Raw genomic sequence first — 26,650 nt, forward strand, 5'->3', positions numbered from 1 at the left:
TGTTGTATGGTTGTGAGGTGTGGGCTATAGATAGAGTTGTGTGCAGGAGGGTGGATGTGCTGGAAATGAGATGTTTGAGGACATTATGTGGTGTGAGGTGATTTGATCGAGTAAGTAATAATAGGGTAAGAGAGATGTGTGGTAATAAAAAGTGTGTGGTTCAGAGAGCAGAAGAGGGTGTTTTGAAATGGTTTGGTCACATGGAGAGAATGAGTGAGGAAAGACTGACAAAGAGGATATATGTGTCAAGAGGTGGAGGGAAAGAGGAGAAGTGGGAGACCAAATTGGAGGTGGAAAGATGGAGTGAAAAAGATTTTGAGTGATCGGGGCCTGAACATGCAGGAGGGTGAAAGGCGTGCAAGGAACAGAGTGAATTGGAATGATGTGGTATACTGGGGTCAACGTGCTGTCAATGGATTGAATCAGGGCATGTGAAGCGTCCAGGGTAAACCATGGAAAGTTCTGTGGGGCCTGGATGTGGAAAGGGAGATGTGGTTTCTGTGCATTATTACATGACAGCTAGAGACTGAGTGTGAACGAATGGGGCCTTTGTTGTCTTTTCCTAGTGCTACCTCGCACACATGAGGGGGGAGGGGGTTGTTATTTCATATGTGGCGAGGTGGCGATGGGAATGAATAAAGGCAGACAGTATGAATTATGTACATGTGTATATATGTATATGTCTGTGTGTGTATATATATGTATACGATGAGATGTATAGGTATGTATGTATATACGTATAGGTATTGCCCATGCCTCACAACCATTTAACACTGTTGGAACCACTATTCCTTCAAATATACCCATTTTTGCTTTCCAACATAACGTTCTCGCCTTCCACATATTCTTCAACGCTCCCAGAACTTTCGCCCCCTCCCTCACCCTGCAACTCACTTCTGCTTCCATGGTTCCATCTGCTGCCAAATCCACTCCAAGATATCTAAAACATTTCACTTCCTCCAGTTTTTCTCCATTCAAACTTACATCCCAATTGACTTGTCCCTCAACCTTACTGTACCTGATATCCTTGCTCTCATCCACAATTACTCTCAACTTTCTTCTTTCACACACTTTACCAAACTCAGTCACCAGCTTCTGCAGTTTCTCACCCAAATCAGCCACCAGCACTGTATCATCAGTGAACAACAACTGACTCACTTCGCAAGCTCTCTTTTCCACAACAGACTGCATACTTGCCCCTCTCTCCAAAACTCTTGCATTCACCTCCCTAACAACACCATCTATAAACAAATCAAACAACCATGGAGACATCATGCACCCCTGCTGCAAATTGACATTCACTGGGAACCAATCACTTTCCTCTCTTCCTACTCGTTCACATGCCTTACATTCTCGATAAAAACTTTTCACTGCTTTTAGCAACTTACCTCCCACAACATATACTCTTAATACCTTCCACAAAGCATCTCTATCATACTCTATCATATGCCTTCTCCGGATCCATAAATGCTACATACAAATCCATCTGCTTTTCTAAGTATTTCTCACATACATTTTTCAAAGCACAGACCTGATCCATACATCCTCTACCACTTCTGAAACCACAATGCTCCTCCCCAATCTGATGCTCTTTACAAGCCTTTACCCTCTCAATCAATACCCTCCCATATTTTCCCAGGAATACTCAACAAACTTATACCTCTGTAATTTGAACACTCACCTTTATCCCCTCTGCCTTTGTACAATGGCACTATGCATACATTTCTCCAATCCTTAGGCACTTCACCATGAGTCATACATATATTGAATATCCTCACAAACCAGTCAACAACATAGTCACCCCCTTTTATAATAAATTCTACGGCAATACCATCCAAACCCGCTGCCTTGCTGGCTTTCATCTTCCACAAAGCTTTCACTACCTCTTCTCTGTTTGCCAAATCATTCTCCCTGACCCTCTCACTTCGCACACCCCCTCGACCAAAACACCCTATATCTGCCACTCTATAATCAAACACATTCAACAAACCTTCAAAATGCTCACTCCATCTACCTCTCATTTCACTACTACTTGTTATTACCTCCCCATTTGTCCCCTTCACCGATGTTCCCATTTTTTCTCTCGTCCTACACACTTCATTTACCTCCTTACAAAATGTCTTTTTTAATCTCCCTAAGATTTGATGATACTCTCTCACCCCAACTCTAATATGCCCTCTTTTTCACCTCTTGCACCTTTCTCTTGACCTCTTGCCTCTTTCTTTTATACATCTCCCAGTCATTTGCACTATTTCCCTGCAAAAATCGTCCAAACGCCTCTCTCTTCTCTTTCACTAACAATCTTACTTCTTCATCCCACCACTCACTACCCTTTCTAATCTGCCCACCTCTCACGTTTCCCATACCACAAGCATCTTTTGTGCAAGCCATCACTGCTTCTCTAAATACATCCCATTCCTTCCCCACTCTCCTCACATCATTTGCTCTCACCTTTTTCCATTCTGCACTTAATCTTCCTGGTATTTCCTCACACAAGTCTCCTTCCCAAGCTCACTTACTCTCACCACTCTCTTCACCCCAACATTCTTCTCTCTTGTTTTCTGAAAACCTCTACATATCTTCACCTTCACATCCAAAAGATAATGATCAGACATCCCTCCAGTTGCACCTCTCAACACATCAACTTCCAAAAGTCTATCTTTTAAGCGCCTATCAATTAACATGTAATCCAATAATGCTCTCTAGCCATCTCTCCTACTTACATACATATACTTATGTATATCTCTCTTTTTAAACCAGGTATTCCCAATCACCAGTCCTTTTTCAGCACACAAATCTACAAGCTCTTCACCATTTCAATTTACAACAATGAACACCCCATGTACACCAAATATACCCTTAACTACTACATTACTCACCTTTGCATTCAAATAACCCATCACTATAACTTGGTCTCATGCATCAAAGCTGGTAACACACTCACTCAGCTGCTCCCAAAACAATTGCCTCTCATGATCTTTCTTCTTATGACCAGGTGCATAGGCACCAAAAATCACCCATCCCTCTCCATCTACTTTCAGGTGCATAGGCACCAAAAATCACCCATCCCTCTCCATCTACTTTCAGTTTTACCCATATCAATCTAGAGTTTACTTTCTTACACTCCTTCCTTTGCTCTTGTTTTCTCACCAACCCCCGACGCCACTCCCAAGACTTCCCCCTTTACCCTTGAGTTTCATTTCACTCAGTCAAAACATCCAAGTTCCCTTCCTCTAACATACTACCTATCTCTCCTTTTTTCTCATCTTGGTTACATTCACACACATTTAGACACCCCAATCTGAGCCTTCAAGGAGGATGAGCACTCCCCAGATGACTCCTTCCTTTGTTTCCCCTTTTAGAAAGTTCAAATACAAGGAGGGGAGGGTTTCTAGCCCCCCACCCCCGTCCCCTTTAGTCGCCTTCTACGACACGCAGGGAATGCATGGGATGTATTCTTTCTCCCCTATCCCCCGGGACTGGAGTCACGCGGGGAGTGCTTATCCTCCTCGAAGGCTCAGATTGGGGTGTCTAAATGTGCGTGGATGTAACTAAGATGAGAAAAAAGGAGAGATAGGTAGTATGTTTGAGGAAAGGAACCTGGATGTTTTGGCTCTGAGTGAAACGAAGCCCAAGGGTGAAGGGGAAGAGTGGTTTGGGAATGTCTTGGGAGTAAAGTCAGGGGTTAGTGAAAGGAAAAGAGCAAGGGAAGGAGTGACACTACTCCTGAAACAGGAGTGATGGGAGTACGTGATAGAGTGTAAGAAAGTAAACTATAGATTAATGTGGGGAAAACTGAAAGTGGATGGAGGGAGATGGGTGATTATTGGTGCATATGCACCTTGGCATGAGAAGAAAGATCATGAGAGGCATGTGTTTTGTTAGCAGCTAAGTGAGTGTGTTAGTAGTTTTGATGCACGAGACCGTTTATAGTGATGGGTGATTTTAATGCAAAAGTGAGTAATATGGCAGTTGAGGGAATAATTGGTGTACATGGGGTGTTCAGTGTTGTAAATGGAAATGGTGAAGAGCTTGTAGATTTATGTGCTGAAAAAGGACTGGTGATTGGGAATACCTGGTTTAAAAAGAGAGATGTACATAAGTATACGTATGTAAGTAGAAGAGATGGCCAGAGAGTGTTATGGATTACGTGTTAATTAATAGGTGCATGAACGAGAGACTTTTGGATGTTAATGTGCTGAGAGGTGCAACTGCAGGGATGTCTGATCATCATCTCGTGGAGGCGAAGGTGAAGATATGTAGAGGTTTTCAGAAAAGAAGAGAGAATGTTGGGGTGAAGAGAGTGGTGAGAGTAAGAGAACTTAGGAAGGAGACTTGTGTGAGGAAGTACCAAGAGAGACTGAGTACAGAATGGAAAAAGGTGAGAGCAAAGGACATAAGGGGAGTGGGGGAGGAATGGGATGTATTTGGGAAAGCAGTGATGGCTTGGGCAAAAGATGCTTGTGGCATGAGAAGCATGGGAGGTGGGCAGATTAGAAAGGGTAGTGAGTGGTGGGATGAAGAAGTAAGATTATTAGTGAAAGAGAAGAGAGAGGCATTTGGACAATTTTTGCAGGGAAATAATGCAAATGACTGGGGATGCATAAAAGAAAGAGGCAGGAGGTCAAGAGAAAGGTGCAAGAGGTGAAAATGAGGGCAAATAAGAGTTGGCATGAGAGAGTATCATTAAATTTTAGGGAGAATAAAAAGATGTTTTGGAAGGAGGTAAAGTGCGTAAGACAAAGGAAGAAATAGGAACATCAGTGTAGGGGGCTAATGGGGAGGTGATAACAAGTAGTGGTGATGTGAGGAGATGGAGTGAGTATTTTGAAGATTTGTTGAATGTGTTTGATGATAGAGTAGCAGATATAGTGTATTTTGGTCAAGGTGGTGTGCAAAGTGAGAGGGTTAGGGAAAATGATTTGGTTAACAGAGAAGAGGTAGTAAAAGCTTTGCGAAAGATGAAAGCTGGCAAGGCAGCGGATTTGGATGGCACTGCAGTGGAATTTTTTAAAAAAGGGAGTGACTGTCCTGTTGACTGGTTGGTAAGGTTATTTAATGAATGTTTATCTCATGGTGAGGTGCCTCAGGATTGGCAGCATGCTTGAATACTGCCACTGTACAAAGGCAAAGGGGATAAAGGTGCGTGCTCAAACTAGAGACGTATAAGTTTAATGAGTATTCCTGGGAAATTATATGGAAGGGTATTGATTGGGAGGGTGAAGGCATGTACAGAGCATCAGATTGGGGAAGAGCAGTGTGGTTACAGAAGTGGTAGAGGATGTGTGGATCAGGTGTCTGCTTTGAAGAATGTGTGTGAGAAATATTTAGAAAAGCAAACGGATTTGTATGTAGCATTTATGGATCTGGAGAAGGCATATGATAGAGCTGATAGAGATGCTCTGTGGAAGGTATTAAGAATATATGGTGTGGGAGGCAAGTTGTCAGAAGCAGTGAAAAGTTTTTATCGAGGATGTAAGGCATGTGTATGAATAGGAAGAGAGGAAAGTGACTGGTTCTCAGTGAATGCTAGTTTGCGGCAGGGGTGCATGATGTCTCCATGGTTGTTTAATTTGTTTATGGATGGGGTTGTTAGGAAGGTGAATGCAAGAGTTTTGGAGAGAGGGGCAAGTATGCAGTCTGTTGTGGATGAGAGAGCTTGGGAAGTGAGTCAGTTGTTGTTCGCTGATGATACAGCGCTGGTGGCTGATTCGGGTGAGAAACTGCAGAAGATGGTGACAGTTTTTTTAAGTGTGTGAAAGAAGAAAGCTGAGAGTAAATGTGAATAAGAGCAAGGTTATTAGGTACAGTAGGGTTGAGGGACAAGTCAATTGGGAGGTAAGTTTGAATGGAGAAAAACTGGAGGAAGTGAAGTGTTTAGATATCTGGGAGTGGATTTGGCAGTGGATGGAACCATGGAAGTGGAAGTGAGTCATAGGGTAAGGGAGGGGGCGAAAGTTCTGGGAGCATTGAAGAATGTGTGGGAGGCAAGAACGTTATCTCAGAAAGCAAAAATGGGTATGTTTGAAGGAATAGTGGTTCCAACAAAGTTATATGGTTGCGAGGTGTGGGCTATAGATAGAGTTGTGCGGAGGAGGGTGGATGTGCTGGATATGAGATGTTTGAGGACAATATGTGGTGTGAGGTGGTTTGATAGAGCAAGTAATGAAAGGTTAAGAGAGATGTGTGGTAATAAAAAGAGTGTAGCTGAGAGAGCAGAAGAGGGTGTTTTGTAATGGTTTGGTCACATGGAGAGAATGAGTGAGGAAAGATTGACAAAGAGGACATATGTGGAGGGAACAAGAAGTGGGAGACCAAATTGGAGGTGGAAAGATGGAGTGAAAAAGACTTTGAGTGATCGGAGCCTGAACATGCAGGATGGTGAACGGCGTGAAAGGAACAGCGTGAATTAGAATGATGTGGTATACCGGGCTCAACATGCTATCAATGGATTGAACCAGGGCATGTGAAGTGTTTGGGGTAAACCATGGAAAGTTTTGTGGGGCCTAGATGTAGAAAGGGAGCTGTGGTTTCAGTGCATTATACATGACAGCTAGAGACTGAGTGTGAATGAATGTGGCCTTTGTGTCTTTTCCTATCGCTACCTCGTGCACACGTAGGGGGAGGGGATTGTCATTTCATGTGTGGCGAGGTGGCGATGGGAATGAATAAGGGCAGACATATACATATATACACATGTACATATTCATTCATGCCCTCTTCATCCATTTCCACCACCACACATGAAATGACACCCCCCTCCCCCAGCATTCATGCAAAGTAGCGCTAGGAAAAGACAACAAAGGCCACATTCGTCCACAATCAGCCTCTCCAGGCCCCACAAAACTTTCCATGGCTTACGTCAGATGCTTCACATGCCCTGGTTCGATCCACAGACAGCACGTCAACCCTGGTATACCACATCGTTCCAATTCTCTCTATTCCTTGCACCCCTTTCACCCTCCTGTATGTTCAGGCACTGGCTGCTCAAAATCGTTTTCACTCCATCCTTCCACCTCCAATATGGTCTCCCCCTTCTCCTCGTTCCCTCCAACTCTGACATATATATCCTCTTTGTCAATCTTTCCTCACTCATTCTCTCCATGTGACCAAGCCATTTCAATACAGCCTCTTCTGCTCTCCCAACCACACTCTTTTTATTACCACACATCTCTCTTACCCTTTCATTACTTACTCGGTCAAACCACCTCACACCACATATTATCCTCAAGCATTTCATTTCCAACACATCCATCCTCCTCCACACAACCTTATCTATAGCCCATGCCTCACACCCATATAATATCATTGGAACCACTATTCCTTCAAACATACCCATTTTTGCTTTCCAAGATACCATTCTCGCCTTCCACACATTCATCAACGCTCCCAGAACCTTCGCCCTTGCCCCCTCCCCCACCCTGTGATTCGCTTCTGCTTCCATGGTTCCATCCACTGCTAAATCCACTTCCAGCTATAATTCCAACTAATACTCAGCATGAAGGGTATTGGCTGACAAGAGCAGGGAGGACACGGAAGGATTTATTTCCTTCTTTATACCAAAAACTTACTCTGATTTCATGCACAGACATATTTCATACACAAGCACAGCACTGGAACTGCATCTACTGATCATATGTAAATCATATTGATCATACGTCTCTCAAGTAATTCTTATTCACGTTTCACCAACTGATACATGTCATTAATGTTTCTCCTAATAATCTAGATCAACCAAAGATGTACATATCTTTAGCAGGGCATCAAGTATCACATCCTATAAGTGGACAGCAGAGCATTATAATAGTGGATGTTGAGGCACTATGAATAGCAAAATTCTTTTCTATGCTTTCCTATTAATGGAAGAGACCTCTGTTGACTACTAATAATACAATAATTCAGCTGGATATTCACACAGAAGTGGAAAAAACTAGAACTACAACTTCTGTTGCCTGCTTTTCAAAATAAGGGTCATCAATCTTTGTCAGCTACTGTTTAAAGGTTAAAATAGTCCTATAGCTCCTCCTTTACCAGAAGTGCTACTGCAAAAATTAGAACATTAATTGCTGTTGGCTGCTATTCAAAAGAGGGTCATCAATCTTTGTCAGACACTGAATAAAGGTTAACACAGTCCTACAGCTCCTCCTTCATCAGAAGTGCTACCCCTTCTTTTGCTCTTGTCCTCACAATAATCCCAAACTATCATTCCCTAGATATTCTAACCCCTTCCCCTTTAACACAGTCTGACTTTGGACCAAAACATCTTGGTTCCTCTCATCAAACACAGCATATCTTTCTCTTTTCTTCTCATCCTAGTTACATCCATGCACATTCAGACAAACCAGGATAAGCTTTGAAGGAGAAATCCATGTTAAGCCTTTCCTTCTATTACTATTTTTGGAGAGAGATAATACAAGGAGGGGATGGGTTCCGGCCCCTCTTAGTTGCTTTTTAAGACACACATGTGATAAGCAGGTGATAAGCCAGGGATAAAAATAAATATGAAATTTAGGATAACTAATCACGTAAATAATAAGATGTCAAGTGTTATGTGTGAGAAGAAAAAAATTTCTGATGGTTGAGTGAGTTCCAGAAACTCAGGCATATTCATGACAGAAAGGGAAGACCAAACCAGGACCAAGAACAGGGTCGTGACAGCCATTTCTCTCTTTATTGCCAATTACGTGTATTTGCACTGCTTCCTACCTCGGTTTAAATATGGATAAGTAAAAATAACTATAAAAACTTGTTACTTGTATTTACATGTGTAGATAGTGAAAGAAGAGCGGTGTTATTCGGAAATGTGTGTTAGGACAAGAGGAAGATAATAGGCCAGATCGCTGATAGCATAGGTATAAGGAAGAACGAGTTTGGTAGAAAGAAAAGTGGTTCGGACTACCTACCTTACTTTCCATGCAATACAACAAAGCAGTCTCCAGCACAAATACCGCCCAATGCGTCCTGTCAGACAGGAACAGCAAGCAATCCTGCCAAGATGCCTACACCCCCGACAAACAGAACCGCCTTCGGGAATGGGTACCCACCAATGAACCTTGGGGTGACAGACATCCAACTGTCAACCAAGAGCACACAAAAGGGGAGACATGCTCACCAGCCCAAGGGCCAACAGCAGATGTACACAGCGGGCTACTGATTATCAGCTTGTGCTCTTGGACCACATCCTGTAAAGGGTATGGGTTTAGGTTAGAGCTTTCATGGAGCAAAGAGCACACCTCCAGGTCCCAGTTTGAAAGCTCTAACCCTCAGAGAGCACTTGTGCTGTCTTGACACCATGCACCTTGCCAATTTAAGGTGGGGGATGTTATGTGCACGGTGTCTTTCCCAGTTAGTTCCCATACGCCCCTAAGGACTTCTGGGGTACCATAGTAGCTGCACTTATGCTCATGAGCAGTTGAGAGCACGAAGCAGACTCCAGAGACCTGTATATCTATAATGCAGGCCTCTGACCCTCTGGAAGCCACAAAGTCCGGCTTCCGGAAGGATCCTCCAATAGGAATACGAGGCTTGCATACCACCTCGTAACCCTTTTGCGTCATCTGCCCGGCCTAAAGGGCACTGATATTATCATGCCATTTCATTCTTCCCCCATGGGTACATGGGCATACCAGAGCAATATACCTAAGCATCCCAGGCTTGTGACGTGTCACAGAGGCTGGAGATGTTGGGTCGGCCTCTTTTAACCCTGGTGGGGGTAGAGAGTGTTGCTGATTGCACTTGGACAACTCTAATGTAGTCACTGCCAGAGAGGAGTCGGGATCCACTAGTTACCCATCTGCTGACCTGTGGTACAGCAGCAGAGGGTGCGAGACCCGACCCATCGCAGGTGCTAACCAGGTTTGAGCGCCATGCGTGCAATCATCACACTGCTGTTAATACTCCTCCTGAACCTTAATCAGTATCAACTCTCTTGTAAGTTACTGACTACTATCTACTACCTAAATTATGTACTTCTTTTATTTCCAACTGATCCTCCTCTCCTAATGAGGCTGTCTGGAAAAATCAAAACAGCTACATTTGCAATCTTCCGCTACATATACTGTCGCAAAGCTAGAGCCAACCATCCATAGCCAAGACCCACAGAGTAGTCCATGGTCTAATAATCATATAAAATATAATAATGAGATGATCTGCAGTATCACAGTTGAAGGTAAGAATTACAGATACAGATTGGGGAATAAATGGACAGACATAATAAGGTTACTGACAAGACTAGGAATATCTAAAAGAAAATGCCAGAGGAATGACTTCTAATCATATGTAGTAGAGATACTCTGCATATAGATGTGGTGTGAATGAAGTTTTTGTTGATGAATGAAGTTTTTGGTGATATATGATCAATCATCCTTGAGTGAAAAATGAAAATGTAAGAGGTGCTGAAAGCACTAAGTTTCAAGTTCATTTCAACGTATTGAGCACTGGTTAGTATTTGTATGAGGGAAATCAGAGGCTGTATGCTTCTGATCCACCTCATGAAATTCAGAATGGAGTTAATGATAACTATCATACAGAAATCTAACTCTCATATATCAAATTCACTGATAGTTCACTCTCATACAGCAGGCTCTTTGGTGATTATATTCCTCATGAAATGTTTTTATTTCAAATGTTGGTCTCCTCCTGCAGAAGTAATTACTTCCTACTGTTAATGCAAAGGCATTACATAAAAACTTAGATTACATGTGAATTAGAATTATATTTCAGATACATAGAAATGAACAGATTATCTGTGAATTAGAATTATATTTCAGATACATAGAAATGAACATGAGGATACTGTAAACTCACAATTTCGTTATGAAGGAACTGCCGATCAATGTTATCATTGATATTAAAGATGGTGACTTCTAAAGGAGGAGGTGGACCAACATAATCAGAATCAATCTGGAAAAAAATATATTATCATTTATCTTATCATAATCGCTGTTTCCTGCATCAGCAAGGTAGTGCCAGGAAACAGACAAAGAAGGGCCCATCCACTCATATACATATATATATAAATATATACATAGATGCCCATATACGCACATATACATACATAAACATATCAACATATACATACACATGCATACAGAGACATATACATATATACATATGTACATATTCATAGTTGCTTGCCATCATCCATTCCTGTCACTACTTCACCACACAGGAAATAGCATCCCCTCCATTCAGCGAGGTAGCAACAGAAAAAGACAAAAAAGGCCACATTCATTCACACTCAGCCTCTAACTGTCATGTGTAATGCACGAAAACCACACCTCCCTATCCACATCCAGGCCATGCACCAAAACCACACCTCCCTATCCACATCCAGGGGTGGTTTACCCAAGACACTTCACATTCCCTGGTTCAATCCACTGACAGCACGTTGACCCCGGTATACCACATCGTTCCAATTCACTCTCACTCTATTCCTGGCACGCCTCTCACCCTACTGTATGTTCAGGCATCGACCACTCAAAATCTTTTTTCACTACATACTTCCACCTTCAATTTGGTCTCCTGCTTCTCCTTGTTCCTTCCACCTCTGACATATGTATCCTCTTTGTCAATCTCTCCTCACTCATTCTATCCATATGTCCAAACCATTTCAATACACTCTCTTCTGCTTACTCTCAACCACAATCTTTTTATTACCACACATCTCTCCTACCCTTGCATTACTTACTCGATCAAACCACCTCAAACATCTCATTTCCAACACATCCACCCTCCTCTGTACAACCCTATCTATAACCCATGCCTCGCAACCATGTAACAATGTAGGAACTACTATTCCTTCAAACATAACCATTTTTGCTCTCGAGATAAAGTTCTCTCCTTCCACACATTCTTCATCGCTCCTAGAACCTTCGTCCCATCCCCCACCCCCATGGCTCACTTCCGCTTCCATGGTTCCATCCACTGCTAAGTCTACTCCCAGATATCTAAAACACTTCACTTCCTCCAATTTCTCTCCATTCAAACATACATCCCAATTAACTTGTCCCTCTACCCTACTGAACCTAACACCTTGCTCTTATTTACATTTACTCTCAACTTTTTCCTTTCACAGACTTTTCCAAACTCAGTCACCAACTAATGCAGTTTCTCACACAAATCAGCAACTAGAGCTGTATCATCAGTGACCAACAACTTTCTCACTTCCCAGGCCCTCTCATCCCCAACAGATTGCATACTTGCCCCTCTCTCCAAAACTTGCATTTACCTCCCTAACCATCCCATCCATAAACAAGTTAAATAACCATGGGGACATCACACACCTCTGCCGCAGACCAACCTTCACTGGGAACCAATCACTCTCCTCTCTCCCTACATTCTTGGTTAAAAACTTTTCACTGCTTCTAGCAACTTACCCCTCACACCATATACTCTCAAGACCCTCCACAAAAATCTCTATCAACCCTATCATATGCCTTCTCCAGATCCATAAATGCTACATCCAAATACATCTATTATTTGAAGTATTTCTCATACACATTCTTCAAAGAAAACACCTGGTCCAGACATTCTCTACCACTTCTTAAACCACAGTGCTCTTCCCTAGTCTGATACTCTGTACATGCCTTCACCCTCTCAATCAATACCCTCCCATATAATTTTCCAGGAATACTCAACAAACTTATGCCTCTGTAGTTTGAACACTCAACTTTATCCCCTTTGCCTTTTGTACAATGGCACTATGCATGCATTCTGCCAATCCTCAGGCATTTCACCATGATCCATACATAAAATGAATGTCCTTACCAACCAATCAACATCACAATCACCTCCTTTCTCAATAAATTCTACAGCAACACCATCCAAACCCGCTGCCTTTCCAGATTTCATCCCACACAAAGCTTTTACTACCTCTTTTCTCTTAACCAAACCATTCTCACTGGTCCTCTCACTTTGCACCCTACCCCGACCAAAACACCCTATATCTGCATAACCATACCATTCTCACTGGTCCTCTCACTTTGCACCCTACCCTCACCAAAACACCCTATGTCTGCCACTCTATCATTAAACACATTCAACAAAACTTCAAAATGCTCACTCCATATCCTTCTCACTTCATCACTAACTGTTATCATTTCCCCACTTGCCCCCTTCATCGATGTTCCCATTTGTTCTCTTGTCTTATGCACATTATTTACCTCCTCCCAAAACATCTTTCTATTCTCCCTAAATTCTAATGATATTCTCTCACCTCAACTCTCATTTACCCTCCTTTTCAACCCTTGCACCTTTCTCTTGACCTCCTGCCACTTTCTTTTATAAAACTCCCATTCATTTCCACTCCTTCCTTGCAAGTATCATCCAAATGCCTCTTTTTTCTCTTTCACTAACAATCTTACTTCTTCATCCCACCACTCACTACCCTATCTAATCTGCCCACCTCCCACCTTTCTCATGCTACATGCATCTTCTGCACATGCCATCAGTGCTTCCCTAAATACATCCCATTCCTCACCCACTTCCCTCATGTCAATCGCTCTCACCTTTTGCCATGCTACACTCAATCTCTCCTGGTAATTCCTCATTTAAGTCTCCTTTCCAAGCTCACTTACTCTCACCACTATTTTCTCGCCAATTTTCTCTCTTCTCTTTTCAAAACCTCTACAAATCTTCTCTTCTGCCTCCACAAGATAGTGATCAGACATCCCTCCAGCTGTCCCTCTCAGCAAATCAACATCCAAAAGTCTCTCTTTTACATGCCTATCAATTTAAACGTAATGCAATAATGCCCTTTGACCATCTCTCCTACTCACATACATATAACTATGTGTCTCTCTCTTTTTAAACCAGGTATTCCCATTCACCAGTCTTTCTTCAGCACACAAATCCACAAGCTCTTCACCATTTGCATTCACAACACTGAATACCCAATGTACACCAATTATACCCTTAACTGCCACATTACTCACTTTTGCATTTAAATCAACCATCACTAAAACCCAGACTCATGCATCAAAGCTGCTGAAACACTCATGCAGCTGCTCCCAATATGCTTGCATCTCATGATCTTTCTTCTCATGACCAGGTACAAAAGCACCAATAATCACCCATCTCTATCCATCCACTGTCAATTTTACCCACATCAATCCAGAATCTATTTCTTACACTCTATCACACACTCCCGCAACTCCGGCTTCATAAGCAAAGCTACTCCTTCCTTAGCTTTTGTCCTCTCACCATCCCCTGACTTTACTCCAAAGACTTTCCCAAATCACTCTTCCCCTTTACCCTTTGTTTCACTCAGAGCCAAGACATTCAGGTTTCTTTCCTCAAACATGCTACCTATCTCTCCTTTCTTCTCATTTTGGTTACATCCACACATATTCAGACACCAAAATCTGAGCCTTTGAGGAGGATGAGCACTCCCCACTTGACACTTTCTGTTTTCTCTTTTATCTATTTATTTATCTATTTTGCTTTGTCGCTGTCTCCCACGTTAGCGAGGTAGCGCAAGGAAACAGACGAAAGAATGGCCCAACCCACCCACATACACATGTATATACATACACGTCCACACACGCAAATATACATACCTATACATCTCAATGTACACATGTATATACACACACAGACATATACATATATACACATGTACATAATTCATACTGTCTGTCTGTATTTATTCCCATCGCCACCTCGCTACACATGGAATAACAAACCCCTCCCCCCTCATGTGTGCGAGGTAGCGCTAGAAAAAGACAACAAAGGCCCCATTCGTTCACACTCAGTCTCTAGCTGTCATGTAATAATGCCCGAAACCACAGCTCCCTTTCCACATCCAGGCCTCACAGAACTTTCCATGGTTTACCCCAGACGCTTCACATGCCCTGATTCAATCCACTGACAGCATGTCAACTCCGGTATACCACATCGATCCAATTCACTCTATTCCTTGCACACCTTTCACCCTCCTGCATGTTCAGGCCCCGATCACTCAAAATCTTTTTAACTCCATCTTTCCACCTCCAATTTGGTCTCCCACTTCTCCTCGTTCCCTTCACCTCTGATACATATATCCTCTTGGTCAATCTTTCCTCACTCATTCTCTCCATTCAACCAAACCATTTCAAAACACCCTCTTCTGCTCTCTCAACCACACTCTTTTTATTACCACACACCTCTCTTACCCTTACATTACTTACTCCATCAAACCACCTCACACCACATATTGTCCTCAAACATCTCATTTCCAGCACATCCACCCTCCTCCGCACAACTCTATCCATAGCCCACGCCTCGCAATCATACAGCATTGTTGGAACCACTATTCCTTCAAACATAGCCATTTTTGCTTTCTGAGATAATGTTCTTGACTTCCACACATTCTTCAACGCTCCCAGAACTTTCGCCCCCTCCCCCACCCTATGATTCACTTCCGCTTCCATGGTTCCATCTGCTGCCAGATCCACTCCCAGAGATCTAAAACACTTCACTTCCTCCAGTTTTTCTCCATTCAAACTTACCTCCCAATTGACTTGTCCCTCAACCCTACTGTACCTAATAATCCTGCTCTTATTTACATTTACTCTCAGCTTTCTTCTTTCACACACTTTCCCAAACTCAGTAAAGCTCTCTCATCCCCAACAGACTGCATACTTACCCCTCTTTCCAAAACTCTTGCATTCACCTCCCTAAAAACCCCATCCATAAACAAATTAAACAACCATGGAGACATCACACACCCCTGCTGCAAACCAACGATCACTGAGAACCAATCACTTTCCTCTCTTCCTACACGTACACATGCCTTACATCCTCGATAAAAATTTTCACTGCTTCTAAAAACTTGCCTCCCACACCATATATTCTTAATACCTTCCACAGAGCATCTCTATTTACTCTATCATATGCCTTCTCCAGATCCATAAAGGCTACATACAAATCCATTTGCTTTTCTAAGTATTTCTCACATACATTCTTCAAAGCAAACACCTGATCCACACATCCTCTACCACTTCTGAAACCACACTGCTCTTCCCCAATCTGATGCTCTGTACATGCCTTCACCCTCTCAATCAATACCCTCCCAAATAATTTACCAGGAATACTCAACAAACTTATATCTCTGTAATTTAAGCACTCACTTTTATCCCCTTTGCCTTTGTACAATGGAACTATGTAAGCATTCTGCCAATCCTCAGGCACCTCACCATGAATCACACATACATTAAATAACCTTACCAACCAGTCAACAATACAGTCACCCCTTTTTTAATAAATTCCACTGCAATACCATCCAGCTTTCATCTTCCCCAAAGCTTTTACTACCTCTTCTCTGTTTATCAAATCATTTTCCCTAACCCTCTCACTTTGCACACCACCTTGACCAAAACACCCTATATCTGCCACTCTTATCCTCAACCACATTCAACAAACCTTCAAAATACTCACTCCATCTCCTTCTCACATCACCACTACTTGTTATCACCTCCCCATTAGCCCCTTCACTGAAGTTCCCATTTGTTCCCTTGTCTTATGCACTTTATTCACCTCCTTCCAAAACATATTTTTATTCTCCCTAAAATTTAATGATACTCTCTCACCACAACTCTCATTTGCCCTCTTTTTCACCTCTTGCACCTTTCTCTTGACCTCCTGCCTCTTTCTTTTATACATCTCCCACTCATTTGCATTTTTTCCCTGCAAAAATCGTCCAAATGCCTCTCTCTTCTCTTTCACTAATAATCTTACTTCTTCATCCCACCACTCACTACTCTCTCTAATCTGCCCACCTCCCACGCTTCTCATGCCACAAGTATCTTTTGCGCAAGACATCACTGCTTCCCTAAATACATCCCATTCCTCCCCCACTCCCCTTACCTCCTTTGTTCTCACCTTTTTCCGTTCTGTTCTCAGTCTCTCCTGGTACTTCCTCACACAAGTCTCCTTCCCAAGCTCACTTACTCTCACCACTCTCTTCATCCCAACATTCTCTCTTCTTTTCTGAAAACCTCTACAAATCTTCACCTTCACCTCCACAAGATAATGATCAGACATCCCTGCAGTTGCACCTGTCTCAGCACATTAACATCCAAAAGTCTCTCTCGCTTGCCTATCAATTAACACGTAATCCAATAACGCTCTCTGGCCATCTCTCCTACTTACATACGTATACTTATATATATCTCTCTTTTTATACCAGGTATTCCCAATCACCAGTCCTTTTTCACCACATAAATCTACAAGCTCTTCACCATTTCCATTTACAACACTGAACACCCCATGTATACCAATTATTCCCTCAACTGCCACATTACTCACCTTTGCATTCAAATCACCCATCGCTATAATCCAGTCTCGTGCATCAAAACTACTAACACACTCACTCATCTGCTCCCAAAACACTTGCCTCTCATGATCTTTCTTCTCATGCCCAGGTGCATATGCACCAATAATCACCCATCTCTCTCCATCCACTTTCAGTTTTACCCATATCAATCTAGAGTTTACTTTCTTACACTGTATCATATACTCTCACCACTCCTGTTTCAGGAGTAGTGCTACTCCTTCCCTTGCTCTTGTCCTTTCACTAACCCCTGACTTTACTCCCAAGACATTCCCAAACCACTCTTCCCCTTTACCCTTGAGCTTTGTTTCACTCAGCGCCAAAACATCCAGGTTTCTTTCCTCATACATACTACCTATCTCTGTTTTAAAAACTCAAAGGTTAAGATCAGGTCACCTCTCACCCTTCTCTCTTCAAATAGGGTGGACAAATTTATAGCCTTTCCCTGTCACTAAGGTCCCTTGTTTCTGGTATCATCTTTGTCTCCCTTCTCTGGACCTTCTCTATATACTCTTTGTTTCTTTTTGGTGCAGATTCACATATCCTCATCTCAACAGAATATGAACAACTTGCTGAATAGTTGCTTATCCTCACACTAGAAAGCTATTCTGATAACTGTCAAAGGACAGTCTATCTCCTTTACTATTCTCCGAATGGAAGTCTCTAGCAACAAGTACATATGATTTTGACTCCCAAGTCCTTCTCACACACACAATCTTGAAGCTTATTTCCTGCTATATAACAATCACATTGAGGTTTATTTTCATTTTGTCCTATCCTCACTACTCTGCACTTGCTTGAGTTGAATTTCATCAATCATGTATAAAACCAATTTTGTAGTTTCTTCCAAAACCTCATGTAAGCTGAAGCAATCATTCTTGCTTTTCACTTCCGTCATGACTTTTGCATCATCTGAAAACTTATTCAGGTAGGAATCCATACCTTTACGAAAATCATTCACACAGTTCAAGAAAAGTAATGGTCCCATAACAGAATCCTTGGTCATTCCATTGGTAACCTCCACCTACTTGCAACTGTACTTGCTTATCTGTTGTTTCTGTTAAAATACAGAACTTTTCCTTCTTCTTAGGAGCATGCATTGGTACATCTCATCCCTAAGAAGGATGACCAATGGAAACCCTCTTAACTATAATCCTGCTGCTTTGATATCTACCATTTCCAAAATCTTTGAATCACTCCTCAACTCCCCATGTCCTCAGATATTTTGTTTCACAGTCTTCTCTCTGATCACCAGTATTGGCTTCCTTCAGGCAAGATTCACTGGTGATAACTTTTCCTATCTTACTAATGTCTAGTTGTCATCAATCCTGAAAGATTTTGGGGAATCCTTTATAGATGCTTTTGACATACCCAAAGATTATGACAAAGTTAGGTTAGGTTAGGGTCTCATTTCAAATTTCCCTTCTTTTGGATTCCCTCCCTCACTTTGCTCAATCATATTTAGCTTCCTCTTTGCCCTATCTATCTCTGTGGTTGTTGATGGATCAGCCTCTCCCCCTTTCTCCATCAGCAGCAATGTCCCTTAAGATTCTGTCCTGTCACCTACACTTTTTCTTCTTTTGATCAACGATTTCCCTTCTACAAATAACCAAATGCACTCATCCGTCAATGACCCAGCACAGCATTCCTCCACATCTTTCAATTCTTCTTCTTATCTCACTCGATCTGCTTCTTGTCTTGACACAACTTCCTATTTAGACTCACATTTAGTGGGGTAGACGAAATCTGGTTAAGTTTAATGTCTCCAAGACCCAGTTTCTAACAATCCTTTGATAAAAAATTCTTTAAAACTTTTCTCTCTCCGTCGATGCTTTCATGATTCTACCTCTTCACTTAATCAACATATTTGGTATTACAGTAAAATCTGAACACTTGCTCTGTTTAAACAAATGACTGATCTGTCCTTGTACAGAGTACTGCTCCCACATATTTCTGGGGTATTCGAGTTCTGCATCCTTAATTGATAGAATTGAGTCTAAAGTGGTCTGACTTATAAACTCTCAGATTAACTTCAAAACTTGACCCACTTGCCTTATGCCACAATGTTGGCTCGTTTTCCCTCTACATTAGGTATTACTTTGGTTTTTGCTCCCAAGAGCAAGTTGCTTGTGTGGCCCCACCACTAGCTAGATCTCGCATTACCTGGCAAGCTGCTGCATTACAAGATTACTGCGAGGCTGTAGGCAACTCAAGGATGGGCCATTCTGATATCTGTTTCTCTCCATACACCTCCAAATTTTGGAACTCTCTCCCTCTAATGTCTTTCCTAATAACTATGATCTGGCACATTTTAAAGACAGGTATTGCACTTCCTCCAAAATTCGTAAACACTTTTCCTTGTGTCTCTTCTTTTTCCATTTCATTAACCTCTCTATATTTCAATTCAGGCTCAGCTTTGATGTGGACTTTTGCCCATGACTGTGGCCTCCAACATAAGTTAGAAAAAAATCAGGGGGAAAAGACTCCTCTGATGTGTCTTTTGTTCCCTTCCCCATCCATAATCTTCTAACTATAGGGTGTCTCTCCCTCCAACTACAGCTTGAATTCCAGTTCTTAATCAGCCTCCCATGTGGTACAAGCAAATGCTTTCTTGCAGTCATGATACAGACAATCCACCCAACCTTCCCTTTTGTCTAAGACATGCTCACTCTTACAGAAATCTATGAGGTAATGTGGTGAGCACTATGTGTTAGCCTTGCCATTACTGCAAAATCCTGTAGGTACTCATGGGTAGGTAAGAACTCTCTCCCAGTGATCCTCACTCAACTCTATCCCACTCCACAATCAATAAACCTTGTCTAAGCTGAATGATACAACAGATGCAAAGTTGTCCTTATGCTGTTTCATATATAATACATGATTAAGAGTTAGATATGGTAATGATTTCCCTAAGAATTAAACTCTCCTTAAGAGCCTAAACTGCTTATTTAATGATGTATAACATTATGGCAAGTTTTCTAGGAACTTAACCCAGTCACTAACCACGTGCTTGTAACATCAGCAATTTTCTGCTGTCTACACAAAACTGAATACAAATATCATCCATAAAATTCCCAGACTGAAAAAAATCATGCAAAAGCAAAGATATGAATACTATCAGCATCAAGATTTCAAAATATCTAGAAGATAAACATATAATGTTAACATTCCCTTATATAAGCATAATAACATACAAATGTTTAATTTCATATCTCAAAGCAAAAAAAATCTCAATCTCAGTTTATAATATTCAACAAAATCAGCCACTATCAATCAACAGAAGTGTAGATAGTCTGGGTTAACAAGCAATCCATGTCATGGAAATATCTTGCCTTGAAACGTGGAACTGTAAGGTCCATAGTCTCTGGTCGAATCCATATTTTTGGTTTGCGAGGATCTCGGAGCACAACAGGAGGATAAGTGGGATCTCCTTCTACAATACCCTCAAATCTGAAAAATGCAAAAAAATAAATAAATGACTGAAACATGCTCTTTTAACTTACTGATGAAATATCAGCAGTACATCACATAGCAAACTAAAACTGAAGAAAGCTAGAGGAAAGGAAGCTACAGACAATAAGTCATATATGATCCAACTTTAATGACCATCAACCTCTAAGAGTACAAACAAGGAGATTTTATATGAGGCAGAGTTAGTGCCAAGTATTTATTGCATTTTTTTTTTTTTTTTTTTGCTTTGTCGCTGTCTCCCGCGTTTGCGAGGTAGCGCAAGGAAACAGACGAAAGAAATGGCCCAACCCACCCCCATACACATGTATATACATACGTCCACACACGCAAATATACATACCTACACAGCTTTCCATGGTTTACCCCAGACACTTCACATGCCCCGATTCAATCCACTGACAGCACGTCAACCCCAGTATACCACATCGATCCAATTCACTCTATTCCTTGCCCTCCTTTCACCCTCCGGCATGTTCAGGCCCCGATCACACAAAATCTTTTTCACTCCATCTTTCCACCTCCAATTTGGTCTCCCTCTTCTCCTTGTTCCCTCCACCTCCGACACATATATCCTCTTGGTCAATCTTTCCTCACTCATTCTCTCCATGTGCCCAAACCATTTCAAAACACCCTCTTCTGCTCTATCAACCACGCTCTTTTTATTTCCACACATCTCTCTTACCCTTACGTTACTTACTCGATCAAGCCACCTCACACCACACATTGTCCTCAAACATCTCATTTCCAGCACATCCATCCCCCTGCGCACAACTCTATCCATAGCCCACGCCTCGCAACCATACAACATTGTTGGAACCACTATTCCTTCAAACATACCCATTTTTGCTTTCCGAGATAATGTTCTCGACTTCCACACATTCTTCAAGGCTCCCAGAATTTTCGCCCCCTCCCCTACCCTATGATCCACTTTCGCTTCCATGGTTCCATCCGCTGCCAGATCCACTCCCAGATATCTAAAACACTTCACTTCCTCCAGTTTTTCTCCATTCAAACTCACCTCCCAATTGACTTGACCCTCAACCCTACTGTACCTAATAACCTTGCTCTTATTCACATTTACTCTTAACTTTCTTCTTTCACACACTTTACCAAACTCAGTCACCAGCTTCTGCAGTTTCTCACATGAATCAGCCACCAGCGCTGTATCATCAGCGAACAACAACTGACTCACTTCCCAAGCTCTCTCATCCCCAACAGACTTCATACTTGCCCCTCTTTCCAAAACTCTTGCATTTACCTCCCTAACAACCCCATCCATAAACAAATTAAACAACCATGGAGACATCACACACCCCTGCCGCAAACCTACATTCACTGAGAACCAATCACTTTCCTCTCTTCCTACACGTACACATGCCTTACATCCTCGATAATTACTTTTCACTGCTTCTAACAACTTGCCTGCCACACCATATATTCTTAATACCTTCCACAGAGCATCTCTATCAACTCTATCATATGCCTTCTCCAGATCCATAAATGCTACATACAAATCCATTTGCTTTTCTAAGTATTTCTCACATACATTCTTCAAAGCAAACACCTGATCTACACATCCTCTACCACTTCTGAAACCACACTGCTCTTCCCCAATCTGATGCTCTGTACATGCCTTCACCCTCTCAATCAATACCCTCCCATATAATTTACCAGGAATACTCAACAAACTTATACCTCTGTAATTTGAGCACTCACTCTTATCCCCTTTGCCTTTGTACAATGGCACTATGCACGCATTCTGCCAATCCTCAGGCACCTCACCGTGAGTCATACATGCATTAAATAACCTTACCAACCAGTCAACAATACAGTCACCCCCTTTTTTAATAAATTCCACTGCAATACCATCCAAACCTGCTGCCTTGCCGGCTTTCATCTTCCGCAAAGCTTTCACTACCTCTTCTCTGTTTACCAAATCATTTTCCCTAACCCTCTCACTTTGCACACCACCTCGACCAAAACACCCTATATCTGCCACTCTATCATCAAACACATTCAACAAACCTTCAAAATACTCACTCCATCTCCTTCTCGCATCACCACTACTTGTTATCACCTCCCCATTTGCGCCCTTCACTGAAGTTCCCATTTGCTCCCTTGTCTTACGCACTTTATTTACCTCCTTCCAGACATCTTTTTATTCTCCCTAAAATTTAATGATACTCTCTCACCCCAACTCTCATTTGCCCTTTTTTTCACCTCTTGCACCTTTCTCTTGACCTCCTGTCTCTTTCTTTTATACGTCTCCCACTCAACTGCATTTTTTCCCTGCAAAAATCGTCCAAATGCCTCTCTCTTCTCTTTCACTAATACTCTTACTTCTTCATCCCACCACTCACTACCCTTTCTAATCAACCCACCTCCCACTCTTCTCATGCCACAAGCATCTTTTGCGCAATCCATCACTGATTCCCTAAATACATCCCATTCCTCCCCCACTCCCCTTACTTCCATTGTTCTCACCTTTTTCCATTCTGTACTCAGTCTCTCCTAGTACTTCCTCACACAAGTCTCCTTCCCAAGCTCACTTACTCTCACCACTCTTTTATCCCAACATTCCTCTTTTTTTTCTGAAAACCCTAAAAATCTTCACCTTCACCCCCACAAGATAAGACAGACACCCCCTCAGTTGCACCTGTCTCAGCAATTAACTCCAAAAGTCTCTCTCGCTTGCCTATCAATTAACACGTAATCCAATAACGCTCTCTGCCATCTCTCCTACTTACATACGTATATTTAATTATATCTCTCTTTTTATACAGGTTTTCCCCAATCACCAGTCCTTTTTCACCACATAAATCTACAAGCTCTTCACCATTTCCTTTTACAACACTGAACACCCCATGTATACCAATTTTTCCCCAAACTGCCACATTACCCCCCTTTGCATTCAAATCACCCATCGCTATAACCAGTCTCGGCATCAAAACTACTAACACACTCACTCTCGCCCCAAAACACTTCCTCCCCAGATCTTTCTTCTCATGCCCGGGTGCATATGCACCAAAAATCACCCTCTCTCTCCACCACTTTCATTTTTCCCCATACAATCTAGAGTTTAACTTTCTTACACTGTATCATATATCTCACCACCCCTGTTTCAGGAGTAGTGCTACTCCTTCCCTTGCTTTTTGTCCTTTCACTAACCCCTGACTTTACCCCCAAACTTCCAAACACCTTCCCCTTTACCCTTAGCTTTGTTTTCACTCGCGCCAAAACACCGGGTTTCTTTCCTCATCAATACCTATCCTGTTTTAAAAACTCAAAGGTTAAGATCAGGCACCTCTCACCCTTCTCTTTTTCAAATAGGGGGGAAAACAAATTTATAGCCTTTCCCTTCACTAAGGTCCCTTGTTTCTGGATCATTTTTGTCTCCCTCTCGGGACCTTCTCTATATACCTTTGTTTCTTTTTGGTGCAGATTCACATATCCTCATCTCAACAGAAATGAACAATTTGCTAAATATTGCTTATCCTCACACTAAAAGCTATTCTGATAACTGTAAAAGGGACAGTCTATCTCCTTTACTATTCTCCAAAGGGAATCTCTAGCAACAAGTACATATGTTTTTGACTCCCAAGTCCTTCCACACACACAATCTGAAGTTTAAATTTCCTGCTATAAAACCCAATCACATTGAGGTTTATTTTCATTTTGTCCTATCCTCACTACCTGCACTTGCTTGAGTTGAATTTTCATCAAAACATGTATAAAAACCAATTTTTTAGTTTTTTTCCAAAACCCCATTTAACTGAACAATCTTCTTGCTTTTTACTTTCCCCATGACTTTTGCATCATCTAAAACTTATTCAGGAGGATCCATACCTTTTCGAAAATCATTTACACATTCAAGAAAAGTAATGGTCCCATAACAGAATCCTGGTTTCATTTCCCTTGGGAACCTCCACCTACTGCAAATGTACTTGCTTATCTGTTGTTTCTGTTAAAATACAGAACTTTTTCCCTTTTTCCCTTTGGAGCATGCATTGGTACATCTCATCCCTAAGAAGGATGACCAAGGAAACCCTCTTAACATAATCCTGCGCTTTGATATCACCTTTCCCCAAAAACTTTTAATCCTCCTCAACTCCCCCCTGTCCTCAGATATTTTGTTTCACATTTCTCTCTGATCACCATATTGGGTTCCTTAGGGAAGATTCACTGGTGATAACTTTTTCCCACTTACTAATGTCTATTTCTCAATCCTGAAAGATTTTGGGGGAAACCTTTATAGATGCTTTTTACATACCCCAAAAATTATGACAAAGTTAGGTAGGTTAGGGTCTCATTTTTAAAATTTCCCCTTTTTTTGGATTCCCCCCCCTCACTTTGCTCAATCATATTTAGCTTCCTCTTTGCCCACTATCTCTGTGGTTGTTGATGGATCACCCCTCCCCCCTTTTTTTCCCTCACACAATGTCCCTTAAGATTCTGTCCTGTACCTACACTTTTTTTTTCTTTTGATCAACGATTTCCCTTCTACAAATAACCAAATGCACTCATCCGTCAAAGACCCAACAGCATTCCTCCACACTTTTAAATTTTTCTTTTTTATCTCACTCGATCTGCTTTTTGTCTTGACACAACTTCCTATTTAGACTCACATTTTTGTGGGTAACGAAATCTGGTTAAGTTTAAAGTCTCCAACCCATTTCAAAAAATCCTTTGATAAAAAATTCTTTAAAACTTTTCTCCTCCGTCGATGCTTTCAGATTTTACCTCTTCACTTTTAAACAACATATTTGGGGATTACAGTAAAATCTGAACACTTGCTCTGTATAAACAAATGACTGATCTGTCCTTGTACAAGTACTGCTCCCACTATTTCTGGGTATTCATTCTGCATCCTTAATTGAAGAATTATCAAAGTGGTCCCGACTATAAACTCTCAGATTAACTTCAAAACTTGACCCACTTGCCCTTATGCCACAAGTTGGTCGTTTCCCTCTACATTAGGTATTTCTTTGGTTTTTGCTCCAAGAGCAAGTTGCTTGTGTGGCCCCCCCACTAGCTAGATCTCGCATTTCCTGGCAAGCTGCTGCATTACAAGATTTCTCGAGGCGTAGGCAACTCAAGGAGGCCATTTTGATATCTGTTTCTCTCCATACACCTCCCAAAATTTTGGAACTCTCTCCCTCTAAAGTCCCTTTTCCCAATAACTTGAACTGGCACATTTTAAAAACAGGTATTGCACTTCCTCCAAAATTCGTAAACACTTTTCCTTGTCTCTTCTTTTTTTCCCTTTATTAACCTCTCTATTTTTCAAATTTAGGGTCAGCTTTGATGTGGACTTTTGCCCCTGACTGTAGCCTCCCAAAATAAGTTAAAAAAAAATCAGGGGGAAAAGACTCCTCTGATTGTCTTTTGTTCCCTTCCCCATCCATAATCTTCTAAAAATAGGGTGTCTCTCCTCCAACTACAGCTTGAATTCCAGTTCTTAATCAGCCTCCCATGTGGTACAAGCAAATGCTTTCTTGCAGTCATGATATAGACAATCCACCCAACCTTCCCTTTTGTCTAAGACATGCTCACTCTTACAGAAATCTATGAGGTAATGTGGTGAGCACTATGTGTTAGCCTTGCCATTACTGCAAAATCCTGTAGGTACTCATGGGTAGGTAAGAACTCTCTCCCAGTGATCCTCACTCAACTCTATCCCACTCCACAATCAATAAACCTTGTCTAAGCTGAATGATACAACAGATGCAAAGTTGTCCTTATGCTGTTTCATATATAATACATGATTAAGAGTTAGATATGGTAATGATTTCCCTAAGAATTAAACTCTCCTTAAGAGCCTAAACTGCTTATTTAATGATGTATAACATTATGGCAAGTTTTCTAGGA

General features: G+C 41.7%; 1 protein-coding gene across 1 annotated transcript in view; it reads right to left on the minus strand.

Moving 5' to 3' along the window:
- The window catches only part of Set1 (SET domain containing 1), a 350,690-nt gene that overhangs the window by 277,755 nt on the left and 46,285 nt on the right, over positions 1–26,650 (minus strand). The window contains 1 exon segment of the mRNA XM_071668303.1: positions 10,807–10,902. Coding sequence (XP_071524404.1) covers positions 10,807–10,902 — 96 coding nt within the window.

This window comes from Panulirus ornatus, chromosome 2, assembly GCF_036320965.1.
Source record: "Panulirus ornatus isolate Po-2019 chromosome 2, ASM3632096v1, whole genome shotgun sequence".
Lineage (NCBI taxonomy): Eukaryota > Metazoa > Arthropoda > Malacostraca > Decapoda > Palinuridae > Panulirus > Panulirus ornatus.